Genomic DNA, 19,225 nt, shown 5'->3' with positions numbered 1-19,225 from the left:
CCTCGCTTGCAGGTCTCTCACGCGCACGCCCACCGCCTCGGCCTCTGCCCTCGTCAGTTCTCTCTGGAGCCCTGCCCCCACCTCCGTCCCAGTTCCCTTCCCGGCGCCTCAGTCTCCAGCCTTTAAAATTCGGCCGATACTCCCACCCCACGCACCCCCCGCCGGGTCGCGGCCACCAGTGGGCACAGTTCTGGCGCTTCCCGGCTGGGGGCCGAGAGGAAGAGGGCCGGTCCCAGGCCTGGCGGGCTGCTCTGCGGGCGCGCGTCCGGGAAGCGCCCCTGGCCCCGCCCCCCGGCCCGCCCCTCCCCTCCCGGGCCAGGCCCCATTGGTCTATAAAACCGCCGGCTCCTCCAGGCAGACGCAGCGAGTCTCCTGCGTTCCCACTTTTGCTCTGGTTCTCCTCAAGTCGGCCGTCCGCGCCGCCATGGATCTCACTGCCATCTACGAGGTGAGTTCCCACTGTCCGGCACCCTGGGGTCCCCGTGTCCCACCGACTCCCTTCTCAGCCTGGGCCCCTCTGGGGCCGCACACTCCATGGCTCCCTACTCAGACTGGAGCCCCTCCGCGCGGTGCGCTCCAGCCCGGGGTCCGGTCTCCTTTCTCAGACCAGTGTGACTCTCTCCTGAAGTGAAAAATGGAGCCCGCGACTTTCGGGTCTCAGCCCAAACATGAGTAGGGTGGCCCTTAAAGATGGAAAGCTGGAAGAGTTTTTTCAGACTAGGGCTGTCTGGAGGCGGAAATGGCCCCACACCTGGCTTCCCCCCAGTAGTTGCTGAGGGTGCGGTTTTGCGCGGAGGCGTTTCTGGGGCTTGAGTCTTTGGGGTGAGGGGAAGGCAACTTCTGTCTTCACTCCCAGACCCAAAGGAAGACTCTAGAACTCAAAAGCCCAAGATATTGGACTTCTTCGTTAACTTTGCCGGCCCGCCCGTTGTGAAACTGGAGAACACGATGCTCAGGGTCAGATCCTGAGAAGCCCAGAGGCTCAAAAATTGGTGGAAGGTCGTGTGCCCTGAGACAGGGAGCCAGGCAGGATTCCTGGGTTCCATCGTTGCCGAAAAAACTCAGAACTCCCAGTTCCGGATCCCTGGGATCCCGAACCCATGGGTTTCTGCGGGCGGGTGGGGCTCAGAACAGAAGCCACAAACCGGATTGGCAAGCTCTTAGGTGCCCTGCAGGTGGGAAGGGTGTCACCCAGCATTTTCCGTGTCTTAACCAATCCCCGTACCCACAGAGCCTCCTGTCGCTGAGCCCTGATCTCCCATCTGACCATGGAGATACTGAGTCCAGTCCCGGCTGGGCCTCCTCAGGACTCTGGAGCTTCAGCTCATCCGACTCCAGCCCAGCTGGGGTTGCTGCCCGCCTGCCCGGCCGGTCTACCAGCCTGGTGGAGGGTCGAAGCTGTGGCTGGGTGCCTCCACCCCCAGGTTTCGCACCTCTGGCTCCCCGCCCAGGTACTGAGCTGTCACCTTCACCAACTTCGACCCCCACCACCTCATCCCGATACAAGACTGAGTTGTGCCGGACCTTCTCAGAGAGCGGGCGCTGTCGCTATGGCGCTAAATGCCAGTTTGCTCATGGCCCAGGCGAGCTGCGCCAGGCCAGTCGCCACCCCAAGTACAAGACGGAACTCTGCCACAAGTTCTACCTCCAGGGCCGCTGTCCCTATGGTTCACGTTGCCACTTCATCCACAACCCCAGTGAAGACCTGGCTGCCCCTGGCCACCCCCATGTGCTGCGCCAGAGCATCAGTTTCTCGGGCCTGCCCTCGGGCCGCCGATCCTCGCCACCACCAGCAGGCCTGGCAGGCCCTTCTCTGTCCTCCTGCTCCTTCTCACCCTCCAGCTCCCCACCACCACCTGGGGACCTTCCACTTTCACCCTCTGCCTTTTCTGCTGCCCCTGGGACCCCTGTGGCCCGAAGGGACCCCACACCAGCCTGTTGCCCCTCCTGCCGAAGGGCCACCCCCAGCAGCGTCTGGGGACCTGTGGGTGGCCTGGCTCGGAGCCCCTCTGCACACTCCCTGGGATCTGATCCCGATGAATATGCTAGCAGTGGCAGTAGCCTGGGAGGCTCTGACTCGCCCGTCTTTGAGGCTGGGGTGTTTGGGCCACCCCAGCCACCTACAGCCCCTCGGCGACTCCCCATCTTCAATCGCATCTCAGTGTCTGAGTGACAAGTGACAAGTGTGCCTGCCCAGTACAGATCAGCTGGATCTCAAGGGGGCCATTTCTCTAGTGCTGTGGGCTCCACAGGAGCCTGGGGGCTTGGGGAACTGGGGGGCTCGCTCTTAAGTAGCCCCACTGCCTTGCAAAATGCATTAACCCACTCCCCTGACCCCATGCTGGGGCAGGTCCCCAGTGTGCAAGCTCGGTGTTCATGGTGATGGAGGAAGGAGTGTATTCTGGAGTGTTTTTTCTTTTTAAAGATGTAGCAAATTTGAGGGTGGCAGTAAGCCATAAGCCCTCTCCACCCCACTTCTCCCTTTCCCAATGCTGTGAATAATTAATCCCCTCCTATCCCATCCTCATTTTTCCTAGACCCCTGAGGTTCTGGTGACTGGAACCTCCTTCTGAGGGTCAACCCTGGTGCTCAAATTACCTTTGAAAAGAAAGTAGCCAAAGTCATTGCCAAACCCCCACCCCCAGCCATTGGGCTCTATTTATGACGACTTTATTTATTCTAATAGATTTTATAGTATTTATATATATTGGGTCGTCTGCTTCCCTTGTATTCTTCCTACTTTTTTAATATTGGAAACGATGGAGTAATATGCTATAATATATTAATATATATTAAATTTTATTTTTTGTTTTTTGGAATTTTTAAATAAAAGGCATCTGTGTGTAAACTCGAATCCTGGCTTTTCTGCGGTCTAGAGGCAGTGACTTGTGGGGTGGGTGGTGTTGCCTTGTTTTGAAGCGGGTAGACTTGATCCGTAGCTCCTCCAAAGCTTTCACAGCAGAGCTGCGCGAAGGCGCTTACCTGGCAGGAAGTGACGTCACCTGGCCCCGCCGTTTACCTGAGGGGGTGGGTCCAGGTGAGGTCACTCGGTAGGAACCAAGAGAAGCAGTCGGAGGCGCTGGGCCAGGCGTTCGTGTCTTGTCCGGCTCTTTGACCCAGCCCTTGGCGGGGCGCGGGCGAGATCGAGTTGTTTCCGTCCCCGTGGGCTGAGTGGGGAGGGTGGGGCGGTGCAGGGAGGACGGAATGTGCTGGGGCGCTGGCCCTGGGCGGGCGGGGGCGAGTCAGCCCGGAAACCCTGATGTCCTGGGGGCCCACCACCAAGTCTTCCAGGACCTGAGGAACTGGGGGACTCAGACACTCGCAATATGGGAGAGGCAGCTTTAGAAAGTCTCGGGATCGCAGCTGTTGATGAAAGGGGGGGGCACATACTACACCTGACAAACTCAGGGGAGGCCTGCATGGCAAGCCTTATAAACTCAGAAACCTAAAGTAACCACATAAGATATGGTCTTACAGTTTTCTACCTAAAAGTGAGTCATGGTGGATATGTCTCTTAACTAAGGTCAATCTTTGCCTTAACTGAGCCTGCCCATTGTCTTTTTGCAGCTACAATAATGGCAGAGTAATCCCTCTCTTCCAGACACCCTCAGGGCACAATCTCCCACCAAAACAGTAGACCACAAAACCCCTCATTATTCGTACGTTATTGGACTACATAACATCTCTATGTGCTGTAAATATTCATTAACTATCCTGTACCCACCAATGTAAAAGAAGTATTTGTTTCTTCATTTCACTTTTGGTCCACTCTCAAGACATTTCCGGGCTTTGCTTTCTCTTGCCTCCCAATGGGCTTTACATACCCTTTTACGCCTCCTCCTTTGCACCGTAGAAAGTTAGGGTGCAAATCTGTCATTCTCAGGAGCATTTTTCTCAGTCGGTTGAGATTTTGCTTCCTGGAAATTGTCGTTAGTTTGCCTCAACTAAACAAAAAAAATTTTTTTTTACAGGTTTGGACATTTCTTAGGTGGACGTAACACTTTGGAATCTCAGAGCTAGTCTCCCGGCCACTGAGAATTCTAGGTCCTGATGTCTCCGCGCGTTGGGTGAAGGGCGGAGTTGTAGCTTCTGCCTTTCCGGGACCCAGGACTGTGGAAGTACCCCCTTCGGCCCGCCAGGAGTTGAGAAGTTCAGGCTTGCGGGATATCGGCCTTTCCGCCGAGGAAGCGGGAGGCCCGGGTGTGTGGGTCACAAGCTCGTGGGGGCGGGGCCCGGACAGCTCTGTGTCCTCAGACCAAAGAAGGCAAGAGGCGGCCAGACCCACCCTGGGGCGGGGAGCCCGGAAACAGCCTCGCGTCAGTGCCCGCGCCCCGCCCCCCGCCCCCCTCCACCCCGGCCTCTTCCCCGTCGACCCCTCTTCCTTCTTGACCCACTCTTTTTCCTCTCCCCCCCTCCCCGCGACTCCCCTCGGTTCTCTCCACATCCTCACCCCTCCCCTCCCTCTCAGTTCCACCTCTTTACCCCCTCTTTTCTTTCCTTCCAGTTCCCCTTATCCTCCCCCTTTCTCCCGCCCCTACCCTCTCCATCCTTTCCCTCCCTCCTGCCCTCATTCTTCGTTCTCCCCTCAACTGCACCTTCCCTTCCCACCCCTCTGCTCCCTCTGCCCTCCTCCAACCCGTTACCCAGAGTTAGCATTCTCCCTCTCCTCCTCCCCTCCTGCTCCTTCCTCTTCTCCTTTCCCACCTCCCCTCCCGGCCCTCTCACCCCTGCTTCGCCCTCCCCCGTGCCCAGCGGCAGGCCTTTTGATCTTTTCCTGGAAACTCCCCCTAATGTGGGAAAGGGCTGTGGTCCCCAAACGGAGGAAAAGAGGGCTGGGAAAGATAGAAACCAAGAAGCCTAAAGACACTGGGGAGGCCAAGAGGAAGAGCAAACCTTGCAGAGACATTTACAGATACTGAAAGAACAAGAAACAGACATCTCTGGTCCTTCTCTTACCCAAAAATGCATTCTGTCCCTTCTCAAAAAAAAAAAATCATTTAAAAAAATGGCACCTACCACCAGCTACAAATGCCAAATACCTGGGAGTCCCCTTGACTTGTCTCTCAAATCCACACCCCAGTCCAACAGCAATCCTCTTTGATTCACTTCGTCCTCTGGCCTTTACCCTGGTTTTATCTCCATCACCTCTGAACCTGAACCTCTGCCCTCAGTCTCTCTCCACTGCCCCACTAGACAACCAAAGGGAACCTGTCATGACACCTGAGTCAGATCACACAAAAGCCAAAGTCCTAAATTCTTACCAGTTTACACGGACTGACTCTCTCTTTGCTCAATCTTGCTGTAGCCACACTGTCTTCCTAGCTGCTCCACAGTAAGTGTATCTGACATGCTTCATTCAGCTGCAGGGCCTTTGTGCTGGCTGTGGCACTCTGCGTGGAATCCCGCCCCCCAGGCGCCCCAGTCACTCACTCCCCTCTTTCAGTTCTCTGTTCAAATGTCTCCTCAGTGAGAGGTCCCTGACTACTCTTAGTTCAGCCCACACCCCACCTCCCATTCCACCATCCTTCTTACCTTGCCGTACTTTTTCCATGACATTTATCACCACCTAACATATGAAATATAGTTGGTTCCTATGTGTATAGAAATCTGCCTCCCCCACTAGAATGTCAAGTCCTTAGGGACAGAGACTTGGTCTTGTGCACTGCAATAGTATCACTAAACCCTAAGTAGCAGTTGGTCATAGAGTGGATGTTCAGTATTTGTTGAGAAACACAAACTGATTTGGAAATGGGGAGGGAAAGAGTTAAAATTCCAAAACACACAAGAAATTAGTGACTACTTGAGATGATGTGTGTTAACTAAACTTATTGTGACAATCATTTCACATTTTATACATAAATCATGTTGTACACCTTGAACCTATGCCATACAGCATTATGTGGCAATTATACCTCAGTGAAACTGGAAAAAAAAATCCAAGACAGAGAAGGAGGCAATGCCATAAACACTGTTTGCAGAGGACCCACAGCCTGACACATCTGCACAAGCCCTTTTTTAAAAACTATAATCTTCATTATATTTTTCCATTACCATTTAGCCCGCTGATACACCTCACCCCAGGAATCACCACGCTGTTGCCCACATCCATGAGTCCTTACTGTTTTGCTCAATCTCTCCACCCCTTACACCCCCCACTAGCTGTCATCTGTTCTCCATCTCTGAGTCTGTCTCTGTTTTTCTTGTTAGCTGAGTTTGTTTGTTAGATTCCACATATGAGTGAAATCATATGGTAGAAAGACAAATATGTCTGTCTCTGCACAACTCAAACTGAGATTTGCAAGTTCAATGAAGTGTGCAGGCATCTAAGAGGCAATACCACCCTCTGGCGGCCAAGATAAAAACGACACTTCCCCCCGCGATGCATAACACTTCTTAACCGATGATCGCTAGAGTCCCGGGGGTCTTTCCAGTCCGAAAATCGAAATGTCCATTCCTTTAAGTAAGGCGTATTTTTGGTTGATTTGTAAAATGTCTTAAGTTTATAGAGGCTGATGAGAGAAAACTGAAACTGCTCCAGGTGAGGATCGAACTCACAACCTCGGCATTGCTCCGCTGTGCACTGTCTTATAAGTACCGCGCGCTAACCGATTGCGCCACTGGAGCTCCGGCCGCACCCTCTCGTCGTGGGGTCCTTCAGTTGCTTTTGACCACGTGACCTCCCCCGGACAGCTCCGTTTTATATTGTATATGCAAATCGAAATATTTTGATTGGCCAATAGGAGAAAGGGGTAACCAGTTCCGAATTCTCACGCCTGGAAGGCCTTTGCTGAAAAAGGGAAATGTCCGCGAGGCATTTGGAATGTGGGAGTGTAACCTGCCTGGGACTGGCCTTCTCATGAATATTCAGAATCCAAAGAGGTGGTTTTAACTCTTTCCTGGCTGGCCGGCCGGAAGGCGGCCCCTCCCCCCCGCGGGCGGGAACAGGATGTGAGCCCAGGCGCCTAGGGGGAGGGTAAGCCCCAGTCAACCGCCCCCAGTCTCACAGCTGGGATCAGACACTCCCGCCGCAGAAGCGGCGCTGGCACCCCAGCCGCTTTAGCCGGGTGCCACCCATCCTGCAGCTTCAGGGGTCCAGAGTCACGGACTCCGGCTTTCCGAGAGTCTGCACTGCATCCTGAGAGACCCAGAAGCACAGGCTTTCGCCTACAGGTCAAAGGACCCCAGATTCCAACTTCCCAGCGCCTTCCCAGAAGTCCGGGACATCAGCCCCGAGCGACCGTGGAGGGCGAGCTCTTTGCACCCCGGTTTGAAGAATTTAGGATCCCCTACCAGAGATACCATCCAGGAATTCCCAGGAGAAGCTTGTATTATGGGCGTCTAGCACCCCAGCAAGTCTGTTTGGGGCAGAAGCGCCCACTACTTCAAAGGGACCCAGGATTTTGGGACTCCCGTGCACTCCCGCCTGGAGGTAGTTTAATTCCTACTCTTAGAGTTAGGAAAACTCAGGAGTCCGGGCTGCCTACGGCCATATCTGGAAGTCACAGGATTTGGGTCCCCAGCATCCCCATCGGAGACTCAAGAGTCAGGCTTCCAGCAACCTGCATGTAGGAACCAGGAAATTCGGACCGCTGCACCCCATTTTCCAAGAGACCTCGGATTCTGGGTCCTGGAGCCCTCCTGCCGCTGACTTTCAGAGAGACCCAGGGACCCAGGAGCCGGCTCTGCGCCTCCCTGGGGACCATGCTGAGGGTCGAATAGTAGCTGGGTTGCCTCGGTTCGGGGCTGGGGACTCCCGGAGAGGTGAGGAGGGAGGCGAGAGGCCTGGACCGGCTGGGGGAGGGGGCAGCGCCGCTGCTGCTAAACAATGAGGGGGCGTGCCGGCGGGGGGCGAGCGGAGGCGCTGGCGGGAGTTTGGGGCTGGCGGAGATAGGAAGGCGCTGGGGTCTGAAAGCCGGTCGCAGGGGGACTGGCTGCAGGGAGATCGAGGGCTCAAGGCCAGCGCCCCACCTCACAGCTCTCGGTGGGGGAGGGAGCCGTCTGCGGGACCCCGGCATCCGGTCCCCCAGCCTCCTCCGCCCTCCCCTGGGACCCCGCCGCCTCCCGCCCACGGCTTTTCCCAGCCCTGCCCCAAGCCTTCGTCTCCAGCCGGAGTCCAGCCGGAGCCCAACCCTTCCCAGGATCCCTGAGCCTCCGGCCCCAGAGTGACCGGACTGCTAGTTTCAGCGACTCTTGCTATCTTCACTGTTCTTTGTCTCAATCTTTCCATTTTTTTCTGTGTTATCTCTTTTTGCCCCATCCTTCTATCGCTTTGCTTCTGTCTACCCCATGAGAGGCCCTTCCCTGGGTTTAGACCACACCCCTAGTTCTCAGCCCCCAATCTATGAGTGTGGGCGGCAGGGAGGCCTACGGGGTCCTGATATCCAATAAGGGGGTCTTTCTGCAGAAGCGGTTGAGCCACTCAGCCATGCCAGAGGGAGCCCGGGGACTGAGCCTGTCCAAACCCAGCCCTCGCCTTGGCCCCTGCCGCAGAGGTGAAGTGTGTGACTGTGCAACTGTGTGTGAGACTCAGACAGGTGAGCACGCAAGGGAGGGGCAGAGCCTGCTGGACATTCATGCCTTTATTCAAGACACAGTGCAGCCCTCTGTGGCTGGCCCGGTGCCAGGTTATGCTGGCAACACAGGGTGACCGAGACAGTCCCAGGCCTGCCTGCACAGAGCTGCAGGCCTGGTGGGGGGGGGGTGGAGTTGGGCCCATCCCTAGACATTGAGAGTTCACAGGGATATATATCCCAGGGCAGAGTGGTCAGAGCTGGGATTGAGAAAGCTTCAAGGGGCCGTGGGAGCCTAGTCGGGGAGGTCAGGGGAGGCTTCCTGGAGACGGGACCATCTAAACTGAAAACAGAGCTCTGATCCGTGTGGCTCGGTTTGTTGGAGTGTGGTCTGTAACTGAAGGGCGGTGGGTTCAATCCCTGGACTGGGTGGGTACCACCCCAGGTCCAGGTGCTGACAGGGGGCGACCAATGGATGTTTCTCTCTCGTTCCCCTCCTCTCTCTCTCTAAAAAGCGATAAAAAAATTTTCTCCTCAGATGGAAATTTTTAAAAAGAAATTAAGAAATATATATAAATAGACTGAGGAGAGTAAGAAGTATGAATTGGGAAAGGCAGGGAAGAGCACTCCACACAATGAGACCAGTGTGTGCGAAGGCCAAGAGGTAAGAAGAGGCTGCTTCTTTAAGTAACTGAAAGAAGCTAAGTGTGACTGGAGACTGGAGTGTAGAAAGTGGCCTGGCTGCGGGAAGAGCACGTCCCGGAAAGGTCTCTAAAGACTGCCTTGCACAGAGTCTTTCGACTTGAGGAGTTTGCACTTCATCCTGAGGGTATGAGGGGGTTATAGTCGTGGGAGTGACCGAGTCAGACAGGCAAATTAATAAAGATATCCTAGGCCGATGTATGGATATGGACTAGAGAGGCGGAGGTCAGAAGCCCAGAAAGGACCCTGATGGGAGAGGACAGGACTGGCCCAAGGCAGCACGGTAGGAAGAGGAGGAGGGAGCCGTGGGAGAGATACTAAGTGTGGGTGAGTATGGGGGCTGAGAGCACTCACTTTACCCAGCTGGGGAGACCCCCTGACCTCCTGTTCCACATCCCCAGCAGTTTCCGCAACCCCTGCCATGGCCTCCCCACGAGGTTCTGGGAGCTCCACATCCCTGAGCACAGTGGGCTCTGAGGGGGACCTGGCCCCGGGGCCCACCCCTGCCTGTACAGCCTCCAGGCCAGAGCCCCTTCCAGGACCCCCCATCCGCCTGCATCTGTCGCCTGTGGGGACCCCCGGGTCTGTGAAACCCTCAAGGCTGGAGCGTGTGGCCCGTGAGATTGTGGAGACAGAGCGGGCCTATGTCCGAGACCTCCGCAGCATCGTAGAGGTGAGGCCAGAGGGCACCTGAGCACAGTGGGGACCCAGGCCGGTTCCTCTGCCCCAGTGACCCCAGTCTTTCTCACAGGACTACCTGGGCCCCCTGCTGGATGGCGGGGTCCTGGGGCTGAGTACAGAGCAGGTGGGCACGCTGTTTGCAAACATCGAGGACATCTACGAGTTCAGCAGGTCAGCAGTGGGTGGGCTGGGCCGGGGTGCGGGTTGGTGGACCATGGGAGGAGGGCTAGGTTCGAACCCAAAGCTTGGAGCCCCGCAGGGCCTGGTTTAGGCTCATCCATGGGGTGTCGAGACATTAGGCAGGGATCACAGTGGGGAGGAAGGATCCAGGGTGGTGGAGGAGTGGAGGGGCAGAGCCCGAGGATCCGGGTAAGGTCCAAGTCCAAATAAGGAGACAGAGCCAGGCATCGGGATGGAGCTCAACACTGTCAGACGTGGGAGCACGATGAATCCGAGGCTCAGGTGGGGCCTGAAGATCATGACGGTGTGAGCTCGTGTGTTCTGGGGACCCCTCAGTCCTAGACAAACCAGGATGGTTGGTCCCCAGTGAGGAGGACGCTGGACTCCCAAGAATCAGGACACTCGAGAGTCCTGGCAAGATCGTGAGATTATTGCAGGAGGTCTGAGAGTCAGGACAAGATCTCAAGATTGCAACAAGAGCTTAAGATCATCACATCTCTGAAGGTTATGACACTGCTATCCCTGGGTCACGGCATGAGACACCCAGGCTCAGGCCAGCTATGACAAGATTTCAGGCTGAGGAATGTGACCAGGGTAGCCCAAGGAAGTCGGAGCGTGTTGTGTTCCGTGTAGGCATCAGAGAACTCTAATTCAGGACACGGCATCCCCTAGAGAGAGCCTGGCCGCCACCCAGCCCCTACCCAGCCTCCCCTAGGCCTCCCCTGTGGGCACTGTGGGGCAGGGCAGTCCCTCACCCTTTCCTCTCCCTACAGCGAGCTCCTGGAGGAGCTGGAAGGCAGCAGCAGTGCAGGGGGCATTGCGGAGTGCTTCGTGCAGAGGGTGAGTCCGGGGGCCAGTGCTCTGGGCTGGCCCCTGGGTGAGTGGGGAGCCGGCCTGTGCAAACAGGTCATGGAGAGTCTGAGGTCTCCCTGACTCCCCTGTCACCTGCAGAGTGAGGATTTTGACATCTACACATTGTACTGCATGAACTACCCGAGGTATGGGGTCCCAGGTCGTGCCCATGAGCTGATATACCACCCAACCTCCCTCTGTCCAACTCATCCGGCTCCAACCTCTGCTAGACGGTGACAGTAACTGAACTCCCTAATCCTTCCCTAACCCCTGCCAGCCTCCAACCCCTCCTAGCCCTGCCCACCAGAATTGCCAGCCCCTCTGACCTGTGCTGCTGTGCCCCCAGCTCCCTGGCCCTGCTCCGGGAGCTCTCGCTGTCTCCACCAGCAGCCCTTTGGCTGCAGGAGCGCCAGGCCCAGCTCCACCACTCGCTGCCCCTGCAGAGCTTCCTGTTGAAACCTGTTCAGCGCATCCTCAAGTACCATCTGTTGCTACAGGTTCGCTATGGCCCTTGGGGGTTGCTTGGTGAGGGGCCAGGTTCTGCCCATGGACCACCTGGTGGTGAACCAGGACAAGCTGGGCAAGGCCTGGGGAGGCATGTGGTCCCTACACACTGGGTCAGTGTTTGGGGTGGGTCTTGCTGGCATCAGCTGATTCCAGGTTTTCTTCCTGTTTGTCTCTCTTCGTCCCTGGGTCTCCCATCTCTGCCTCTACCTTTCTATTTCTCTCTGTCTCCTATCATTATCACTCTTTCTCTGTTTCTCTTTTCCTCCTTGGGTGCCCGGTTGCTGCCTGGCAGGAGCTAGGCAAGCATTGGGCGGAGGGCCCTGACACGGGGGGCCGTGAGATGGTGGAGGAGGCCATTGTGTCCATGACAGCGGTTGCCTGGTACATCAACGACATGAAGCGCAAGCAGGAGCATGCTGCACGCCTCCAGGTGCCTCCAGGGTGGGCTGGATGGGAGGAGTGGGCGTGTGGGCCATGGGAGGGGGGTGGTCAGTACTTCAAAGGTAACCCCAGAGGGTGTGATTAGACAGCACGGCCTGGTTGTTAACCCCCTCGTGTTGGCATGTATCTGCTGCCCTTCGGTGTGTTTCTGTGTCCTGTGCACCTGGCGGGATGCCGGCAGGAAGTGCAGCGGCGGCTAGGTGGCTGGACCGGCCCGGAGCTCAGTGCTTTTGGGGAGCTGGTGCTGGAAGGCTCATTCCGCGGTGGTGGAGGGGGCGGTCCCCGCCTTCGAGGGGGTGAGCGGCTGCTCTTTCTCTTCTCACGGATGCTGCTTGTGGCCAAGCGCCGGGGGCCGGAATACACCTACAAGGGTCACATCTTTGTGAGTTCAGGGATGGGAATGGGGCTGGAATGTTACCTACAAGCGATATTCTGTGTACCTGTACCTGCACCCCTAAAGGGGTGGCCAGGGGCAGGGCCTCCAAGGAAGGACAGCTTGAATTAAAAGAGCCACATACTCTTGAGGCTGAGGGTGGGGCAAAGTGCAATAAGGAGGGGTGAGGCCAGCAGGATGCACAGGGGAGGGACCTGGATTTGCCCACCAGGCAGGTGTCTTCAAGGGGAGAAGCACATCTTAGTCCAGGTGAGGGTAGGGAGGGTTGGTGAGGGAGAGCAGAGCCCAGCCTGGTGAGGGGTCAGTGGGGGAAAGAGGACCCCCATACAACCATACAGGGACCCACATACAAGGGGCGCATTGCTGGGTCCAAGGACTCTGAGCCTGCCGCCCCTTCTGCTCCCCCTTCCAGTGCTGCAACCTGAGTGTGAGCGAGAGTCCTCGTGACCCTCTAGGGTTCAAGGTGGCTGACCTGACCATTCCCAAGCACAGGTACCTGCTCCAGGTGAGCAGAGGGGGGTGGAGCGGGCAGGGTTCCCTCTAGCCCCTACACCTTACATCTGACTCTGCCCCCACCTACCCCGCAGGCCAAGAACCAAGAAGAGAAGAAGCTGTGGATCCACTGTCTCCAGAGCCTCTTCTTTGAGAACCACCCTGCCTCCATCCCGGCCAAGGTACAGCTGCCGTCACGGATGGCGGCCAGCACAGTGCCGGAGACACTCGCCCTCCCGCCCCCCCAGCAGTTCCAGAAGACCCTGAGTTCAGGGAACCCTCTTAGAACATGACAGTTACATTGTAGAGTAGGCTGCCTGGGTGTGAATCCCAGCTCCACCATGTCTCTGCTTTGTGACTTTGAGCAACCTCTCTGAGCTCAGTTTACTAACCAGCAGGGGTAATAGCATCGACCTCACGGGGCTGTGATGAGGATTAACTATCATCGGTCATGTAATATGCCTGTCGCGTAGCAGCACCCATCACTGGGACTAGGACTGGGGTGCCCAGAGACCGGCCCATAACCCTCATCTTTGTGTCTTTCAGGCAAAACAAGTTCTCCTTGAAAGCAGCCTGTACTGTGAGTTTGGGCCTTGGGTGAGAAGGTATGGAAGTAGAGGAATTACTTTCAAGAGAACGTAGACTATTAGCCCCAAATCTCTCCCCACAGGTGCTCCTAAAAGTAAGCCTGTCCCAGAGCCCGTGACACTCCTACTTGGGTCTCCCCGACCTCGAGATGCTAGAAGTTTTACCCCTGGACGAAGGAACACAGGTAAAGGGGATGGAACCCGGAGTCGCACTCCCCGCGTCTCCCCCAGGACTCAGGAATTGTACCCTCAGCGCCCCCCTCTCCCAGAAGCCTGGGGCTGGGCTCCTAAGTTTCTCCTCTGCCTCTTCCACAGCCCCGTCTCCAGCCCCCTCCACTACGCGCCGTGGCCGCAGACAGTCCGGTGAGTTCCCCCCACTGAAAGGTCAACTAGGGATTGGGGTGGGAGCTGGGCCCCTAACGTCAGTGTGTCCTCTCCCCAGAGCCAGTGAAGGACCCATACGTCGTGTTGCCACAGCACAGTAAGTGGTCGCCCAGCCCAGCCAGGTCCAGCCCTGCCTGTGTGTTTCTTCCCGGGGAGGTCCAGTTTTCATGGGCGGGGGGTGATCGGGCAGCCCATCAGCCACAAGGAGTAGCAGTTATTCCTGTATCTCACTCTTTTTCTCATCTCTCCATTCTTAGCTAAGCCTGGACTCAAGGTAAGCAGTCTCTTGGGACGGGGTCTCGGGACCCAGACTCGGGGAAACTTGAGTTCTAAACTCCTGGGTCTGAATAAGAAAGGGGCTGGGGGCGGGTTCCTCCATCTGAGGGATAAGGGGCTGGGGGCCCTCGGTGCTTGCCCTCCATCCTTTGCTTCCTCGTAGCATGCTGGCAGTGAGGGGGAGCTCTACCCTCCCTTAGAACCTCAGGGACGGGGCCCAGCTTCTGGACCCACTGAGGACTTGGAGGACACTGGACCTCCCGCGCTGGATCCCTCTGGGACGTCAATCACTGAAGAAATCCTGGAACTGCTGAACCAAAGAGGCCTCCAGGATGCGGGGGTGAGCTGGGCATCCCGTCCCCGTGTCCTTAGGGCTCTGCTCATGGGCAGGCACAGACCAGGGACCAGGGTGGCCAACCCACTGTGATCCTTGGTCTCTTCCCCAGTGCTCACTACAGCCACCCCCCAACGACATTCCCAAGTTCCCAGGAGACTCCCAGGTGCCAGGTGATGGCGAAAGCTTTGCATTCCCAGCCCTGCCCAATCAGGACTCTTCAGAGGAGGAGGAGGAAGAGCTGGAGATGGATGAACGGGGCCCTTCCCCACTCCACATCCTAGAGGGACTCGGAAGTCCCAGTGCAGCTGAAGTTCCCGACATTCCTGGCCTTACCAAAAACCCTGCTGTGCCCAACCTCCCTGAAATGTCCAGCCTTTCTGAAATTCCCCCACTTCCCCGCCTTCCCAGTCTCTCTGACATTTCTAGTGTTTTTGAAATGCCTTGCCTCCCAGCCATACCCAGTGTTCCTGAGATTGCTGCCTCCCTCCCCTGTGACGCCTGGCTGCAGGGCTCTCTGCGGGAACCGGGCGAGGCTCTAGCCACCAGGAGAGAACTGATCTCTGGAGGCAGTTCTGGAGAACTGGGAGGGCCTTCCTCAGGCAGCCAAGCAGGGCAGGAGGAGGAGGAGGAGGAGGAAAAAGGGGTATCGTTTCCTGATTTCCGGCCCCAGGATGGCACCCGAGATGAGGGATTCCAAGATGAGCTGGAATTCCGCTCTTGCTCAGAAATCCGGAGTGCCTGGCAGGCTCTGGAGCAGGGGCAGTTGGCCCGGCCTGGTTTCCCAGAGCCGCTTCTGATTCTGGAAGACTCTGATCTGGGTAGAAGCAGCAGGAGTGGGAAGGCTGGCGTCCCCATTGCGGAGCGGGCCGCGTCCCGCGTGCGAGAGCTGGCCCGGCTTTACAGTGAGCGGATCCAGCAGATGCAGCGGGCTGAGACCCGGGCATCAGCTAATGCCCCCCGCCGCCGGCCGCGGGCTCTGGCCCAACCCCAGCTGTTCCCTTGCCTGCCCCAGGAGCAGGCTGAGCCAGGTAAGGTCCAGATACGTGGTCAGCAGAGGTGGCTCACACTGAGATTCCAGTCCTGATTCATTCCTTTCTTTGCATACAGGGCCCCTGCCTGCCTTTGGACATGTGCTGGTATGTGAGCTGGCCTTCCCGCTGACCATGGCCCAGGAGTCTGTCCCTCTGGGCCCTGCTGCCCATGTTCAAGCTGCTGCACCCCTATCTAAACAGGCAGGCAGCCTGGGTGGCCAGGGTCTAGATGTCTCCAATTGGCCTGAGCAAGACCATCAGGGCATCCAGATTCCAGCTGCTACCACTTTGCCTGAGCAAGGCCTCTGGGTTCCAGCCACCACACCTTTGCCCGAGCAGGAAGACCTGCCACATGTTCAGGTTCCGGCTGTTGGAGCTCCACCCGATCAAGAAGGCCACCTGGAAATGCAAGTTCCGGTTACCAGCCCTTTGCCTGAGCGTAGAGGCCACAAGGATATACAGCTTCCAGCTACCACTGCTTTCCCTCAGCAGGGATGCCAGGTAGACATCCAAGTTCCAACCACCCCAGCCTTGCCAAAGCAGGGAACTTGTTCTCATGTCCCAGTTTTAGCCACCAGTCCTGTGCCCAAGCAAGAAGGCCACCTAGACTACCAGAGCCCAGACAACACCCCGTTAACAAAGCAAGGAGGTTCCAGGGATGTTCAGTCCCCAGCCACTGCCGGCAGCCAAGCCATCGACCCTTTGCTTCCGAGTGGAAGCAGTCTGGACCCTCGGATCCCAGCCAACAACGCAATGCCCTTGGAACATGACCTCTCAGACATTCAGCTTCCGGATACCTCACCTTTGCCTACATGTGGGGGCCACCTAGACTGTCGGGTCCCAGCCGGTGCTTCGTTGTCTTTGCCCCCGGACCTCCCAGACGTTCGGGCTCAGGCTGCCACAGGTTGGCCCCAGCCCCAAGGCATCATGGACACAAGGATACAAGCATCCCTGCCTTTGCCCAAGCAGGGGGGCCTGCCAGACCCTCAGGGTTCCACTGCTGTCCCTTTGCTTCAGGAGCAAAGCCTCACAGACCTCCAGGCCCCAAAACCTGCACCTCAGTTGGAGCAGAAGGGCCTCCCGGACATCAGTGTTCCAGCTGCCACACCTCTGCCTGAGCAAGGAGGCTCTTGGGACACTCAAGGCCTGTCACCCACCCCTACACAAACCACTGTGATTTTGTTCAAACCAGGAGGCCACTTAGCCTCTCACGTTGCCAGGTCAGAGTGTTCAGACTTGACTCCACCTCACAGTCCCCCACCCCCAACCCGTCAGCTCCTGGGCCCCAGTGCAGCGGCTCTGTCAAGATACCTGGCAGCCTCGTACATCAGCCAGAGCCTAGCTCGGCGTCAAGGGCCTGGGGGAGAGGCCCCCCCAACCTCCCGGGGTCCTTGGTCTTCTGCCCCCACGTCACGGGCACCTTCACCACCGCCCCAGCCCCAACCCCCACCGCCCCCGGCCAGGAAGCTCAGCTATGCCACCACAGTGAACATCCAAGTCGGGGGTGGCGGGCGGCTGCGGCCAGCCAAGGCCCAGGTCAGGTTGAACCACCCTGCTCTGCTGTCCTCCACCCAGGAATCTGTGGGCCTTCGCAGAGTCCAGGGGGCTCCTGATGCCCCTTTCCACATGTGAGCTGGGATATCGGGCTTCTTGAAAAGCAAGGACTTCAACCACATGCTGCAGACTCAGAACTTCACTGAAGTTGGCTTCAAACACTGAACACAAGCCTGAAACTGCCGCAGCTTCCTCCTCCTGGGGTCTGCTTTGCCAAATGGGCCTTATTACTTACCCTGATTAACAGGGATGGGAGAGGGGGTCATTAATATTTTGTTAATATTATGAAATTATGTCTCTTTTCCAATTCTGGAGATGGGGGGAGGGTAACAAGATAACAATGACTGGGGTGGGAAGGTCTGTCACAGCACAGCTGGGTTCTGAAAATTTGGAGAATCTCACTCTTGAGATGTCCCGGAAACAGGACCCATGACAAACTGCTGTATGATTTCAGAGGGTTTATGAACCACTTGCTGCCCACCTGGAAAAGCCAAGTTAAGAGGCTTTGTTCCAAGGAGAAATTCATTCCTTTAGCAGTTCACCCAGTTCATGTGTTCCAGCACCATCCATTTAACTCAGGCACTCGGCTGTCTCGTGCACCCATGCTGCTGTGTCCATCTGCTTCATCCGTCTTCCTGTCCATGTCACCCATGTGCCTCAGTTCATTCATCTCCTCCTCTCATCATGCTACGGCCCCATCTAGCATTCATCTCTTTGTCAGTCCCTTGACCCATCTCTCATCCCACCTGTCCATCTCCACCCAGCCCTTACGTCAGCCATGTGTCCCTCCGTATCTCCATCTCTGTCAGCCGTACATCTTACACAACCATCACCTAAGCCATCAAGGCGACCGTCTCGACCACCTCCACCCTTAACTGGAGTCTGCTTGGTCTTGGTAACTACAGAAATTCAGACAGCTCCAGGCTAACACCAGAGTGGATTGAGTTTTGAGATTCTGAGAAAAGTCTGTCCCCATCTGTCTGACTTCTCCCCACCCTCATGAATAGCCCAGTTCCTGTGCTCACCCACACCCTCGGATCCCTTCCCCCCTTCTCTAGTTTGAGACCTTTACAAAGTGCTTCATGGCGCCCACACACACACACACACACACACACACACAAATTTGGGTCATAGAGACAGGCTTTTATATCAGGATCCTGTGCCCTCCCAGCCATGGCACACCCCGTGAGACGCATAACTTGGTCTCTTTGGTAATACCTTCTTTCATTGAACACTTAGCCCCTTGTGCTTCAGCACATTATCTTACTGGACCTTCCCTGTGTGTCTGAGGCAGCAGTGTCATGGCTGAGCTCCAGTCCCAACTTCCTTAGTGTGTGACCACCTTCTGTGCCTGGTTTTCTCCTGTACAGTGAGGACAGACATACTGGTCTTACAAGATCACAGTGAAGAGTCAGTGAGGGGATCTCCAATTCCCAAGTGTGTCTGAGCCTCTGACGAGCTGGTGCACTGTTTGAGTCACAGATGCCCCAGGATCTAGTTCAGTTTATGGAATCAGAACCTCCAAGGCAGGAACCTTAGGAATCTGAAGTTTCAGCAAACAATTAACAGCAGCAAAAAGCTGAGTTTTATTGGTAATAATGGCATAGCATGGGCATTAGTCACTTTGTATGAACTCATTCATTTTGAGTCCTTACAATAGCCCTAAATGGCAAGTGAGGATTTTAATCCTCACTTTAGAGATGAGGAAACTGAGGTAAAGATTAGGTAAGGGACTTGCCCAGTCACACAGGAAGGGGCAGAGCTGGGACTCTGTCCCCATAGCTCAGGCCATCCATTGGCATTACTGAATGCCGATCCCATGCCAGGCACTGTCTTTGTCACTGGGAGCCACAAGGAACACTGCCCTGCCCGCTTGAGGCACAGGCTGGCACTCCAAGGGCCTTAGGTGATAAGGCAGCCAGGACAAGGCCTGGCTCAATAAATGTTAGCTGCTGGCTTTTACTCAGTTTGAACGGTTGTCATGCCCTATAGCCGGGCTGGGCCTGCTCCTCTGCAGCCTCCACAAGGTCAGGATAGATGCTGGCCCTCCCCTCCTCCGCCCCAGCTGCACATTCCCAGCCACCCCCAGCTGTACATTCCCAGCTGAAGGAAAGTTCCCAGCCTGACTTGGGCTCCCAGCGGCGCCGGAATTCCCGGTATTTGAGGAGGCGTCAGGGAGGGAGAAAGGGGCTGTCTACTCCAAGGCCTGGAGCGGGGAAGGAGAGGCAAGTGCCCTAGCTCCTCCAGATGCGTCCCAGCTGTGCCTCTGGGAAGAAGCCAGGAGCCTCAGTAAGGGT

The 19,225-nt window shown here is 56.6% G+C and overlaps 2 protein-coding genes and 1 non-coding gene across 11 annotated transcripts; 2 read left to right on the top strand and 1 right to left on the bottom strand.

The window, feature by feature from the left end:
• The first annotated feature begins 340 nt into the window (after positions 1 to 340).
• On the top strand, positions 341 to 2,848 carry ZFP36 (ZFP36 ring finger protein). Its single transcript, XM_037133220.2, has 2 exons — positions 341 to 448; positions 1,232 to 2,848. The coding sequence occupies exons 1-2, from the start codon at positions 425 to 427 to the stop codon at positions 2,171 to 2,173; spliced, it is 966 nt and encodes a 321-aa protein (XP_036989115.1). The 5' UTR covers positions 341 to 424; the 3' UTR covers positions 2,174 to 2,848.
• A 3,682-nt stretch (positions 2,849 to 6,530) lies between these two features.
• Positions 6,531 to 6,624, bottom strand: TRNAI-UAU (transfer RNA isoleucine (anticodon UAU)). The gene is made up of 2 exons: positions 6,587 to 6,624; positions 6,531 to 6,566 (listed from the first exon to the last, which is right to left on the bottom strand). It is a non-coding gene; the product is annotated as a tRNA-Ile (tRNA).
• Positions 6,625 to 6,871: 247 nt separating this feature from the next.
• On the top strand, positions 6,872 to 17,218 carry PLEKHG2 (pleckstrin homology and RhoGEF domain containing G2). 9 transcript variants are annotated; one of them, XM_037133294.2, is made up of 19 exons: positions 6,872 to 7,761; positions 8,405 to 8,534; positions 9,617 to 9,885; positions 9,964 to 10,064; positions 10,847 to 10,913; positions 11,025 to 11,071; positions 11,272 to 11,422; positions 11,725 to 11,862; positions 12,055 to 12,255; positions 12,680 to 12,772; positions 12,855 to 12,941; positions 13,306 to 13,339; positions 13,430 to 13,531; positions 13,662 to 13,709; positions 13,789 to 13,827; positions 13,988 to 14,004; positions 14,170 to 14,346; positions 14,453 to 15,371; positions 15,451 to 17,218. In XM_037133294.2, the coding sequence occupies exons 2-19, from the start codon at positions 8,426 to 8,428 to the stop codon at positions 17,004 to 17,006; spliced, it is 4,155 nt and encodes a 1,384-aa protein (XP_036989189.2). In that variant the 5' UTR covers positions 6,872 to 7,761; positions 8,405 to 8,425; the 3' UTR covers positions 17,007 to 17,218. The 9 variants fall into 9 exon arrangements, with proteins under 9 accessions (XP_036989189.2, XP_036989186.2, XP_053523515.1 ...); XM_037133291.2 differs by having other exon boundaries at positions 9,614 to 9,885; XM_053667540.1 differs by lacking the exon at positions 6,872 to 7,761 and adding an exon at positions 9,405 to 9,495 and having other exon boundaries at positions 8,442 to 9,174; positions 9,614 to 9,885.
• The last annotated feature ends 2,007 nt before the right edge of the window (positions 17,219 to 19,225 follow it).

This window comes from Artibeus jamaicensis, unplaced genomic scaffold, assembly GCF_021234435.1.
Source record: "Artibeus jamaicensis isolate MK-2021 breed Jamaican fruit bat unplaced genomic scaffold, CSHL_Jam_final contig_47, whole genome shotgun sequence".
NCBI classification, from domain to species: domain Eukaryota; kingdom Metazoa; phylum Chordata; class Mammalia; order Chiroptera; family Phyllostomidae; genus Artibeus; species Artibeus jamaicensis.
Note: the sequence above shows the minus strand (reverse complement) of the source record. Positions and strands in the feature narration are given on the sequence as shown.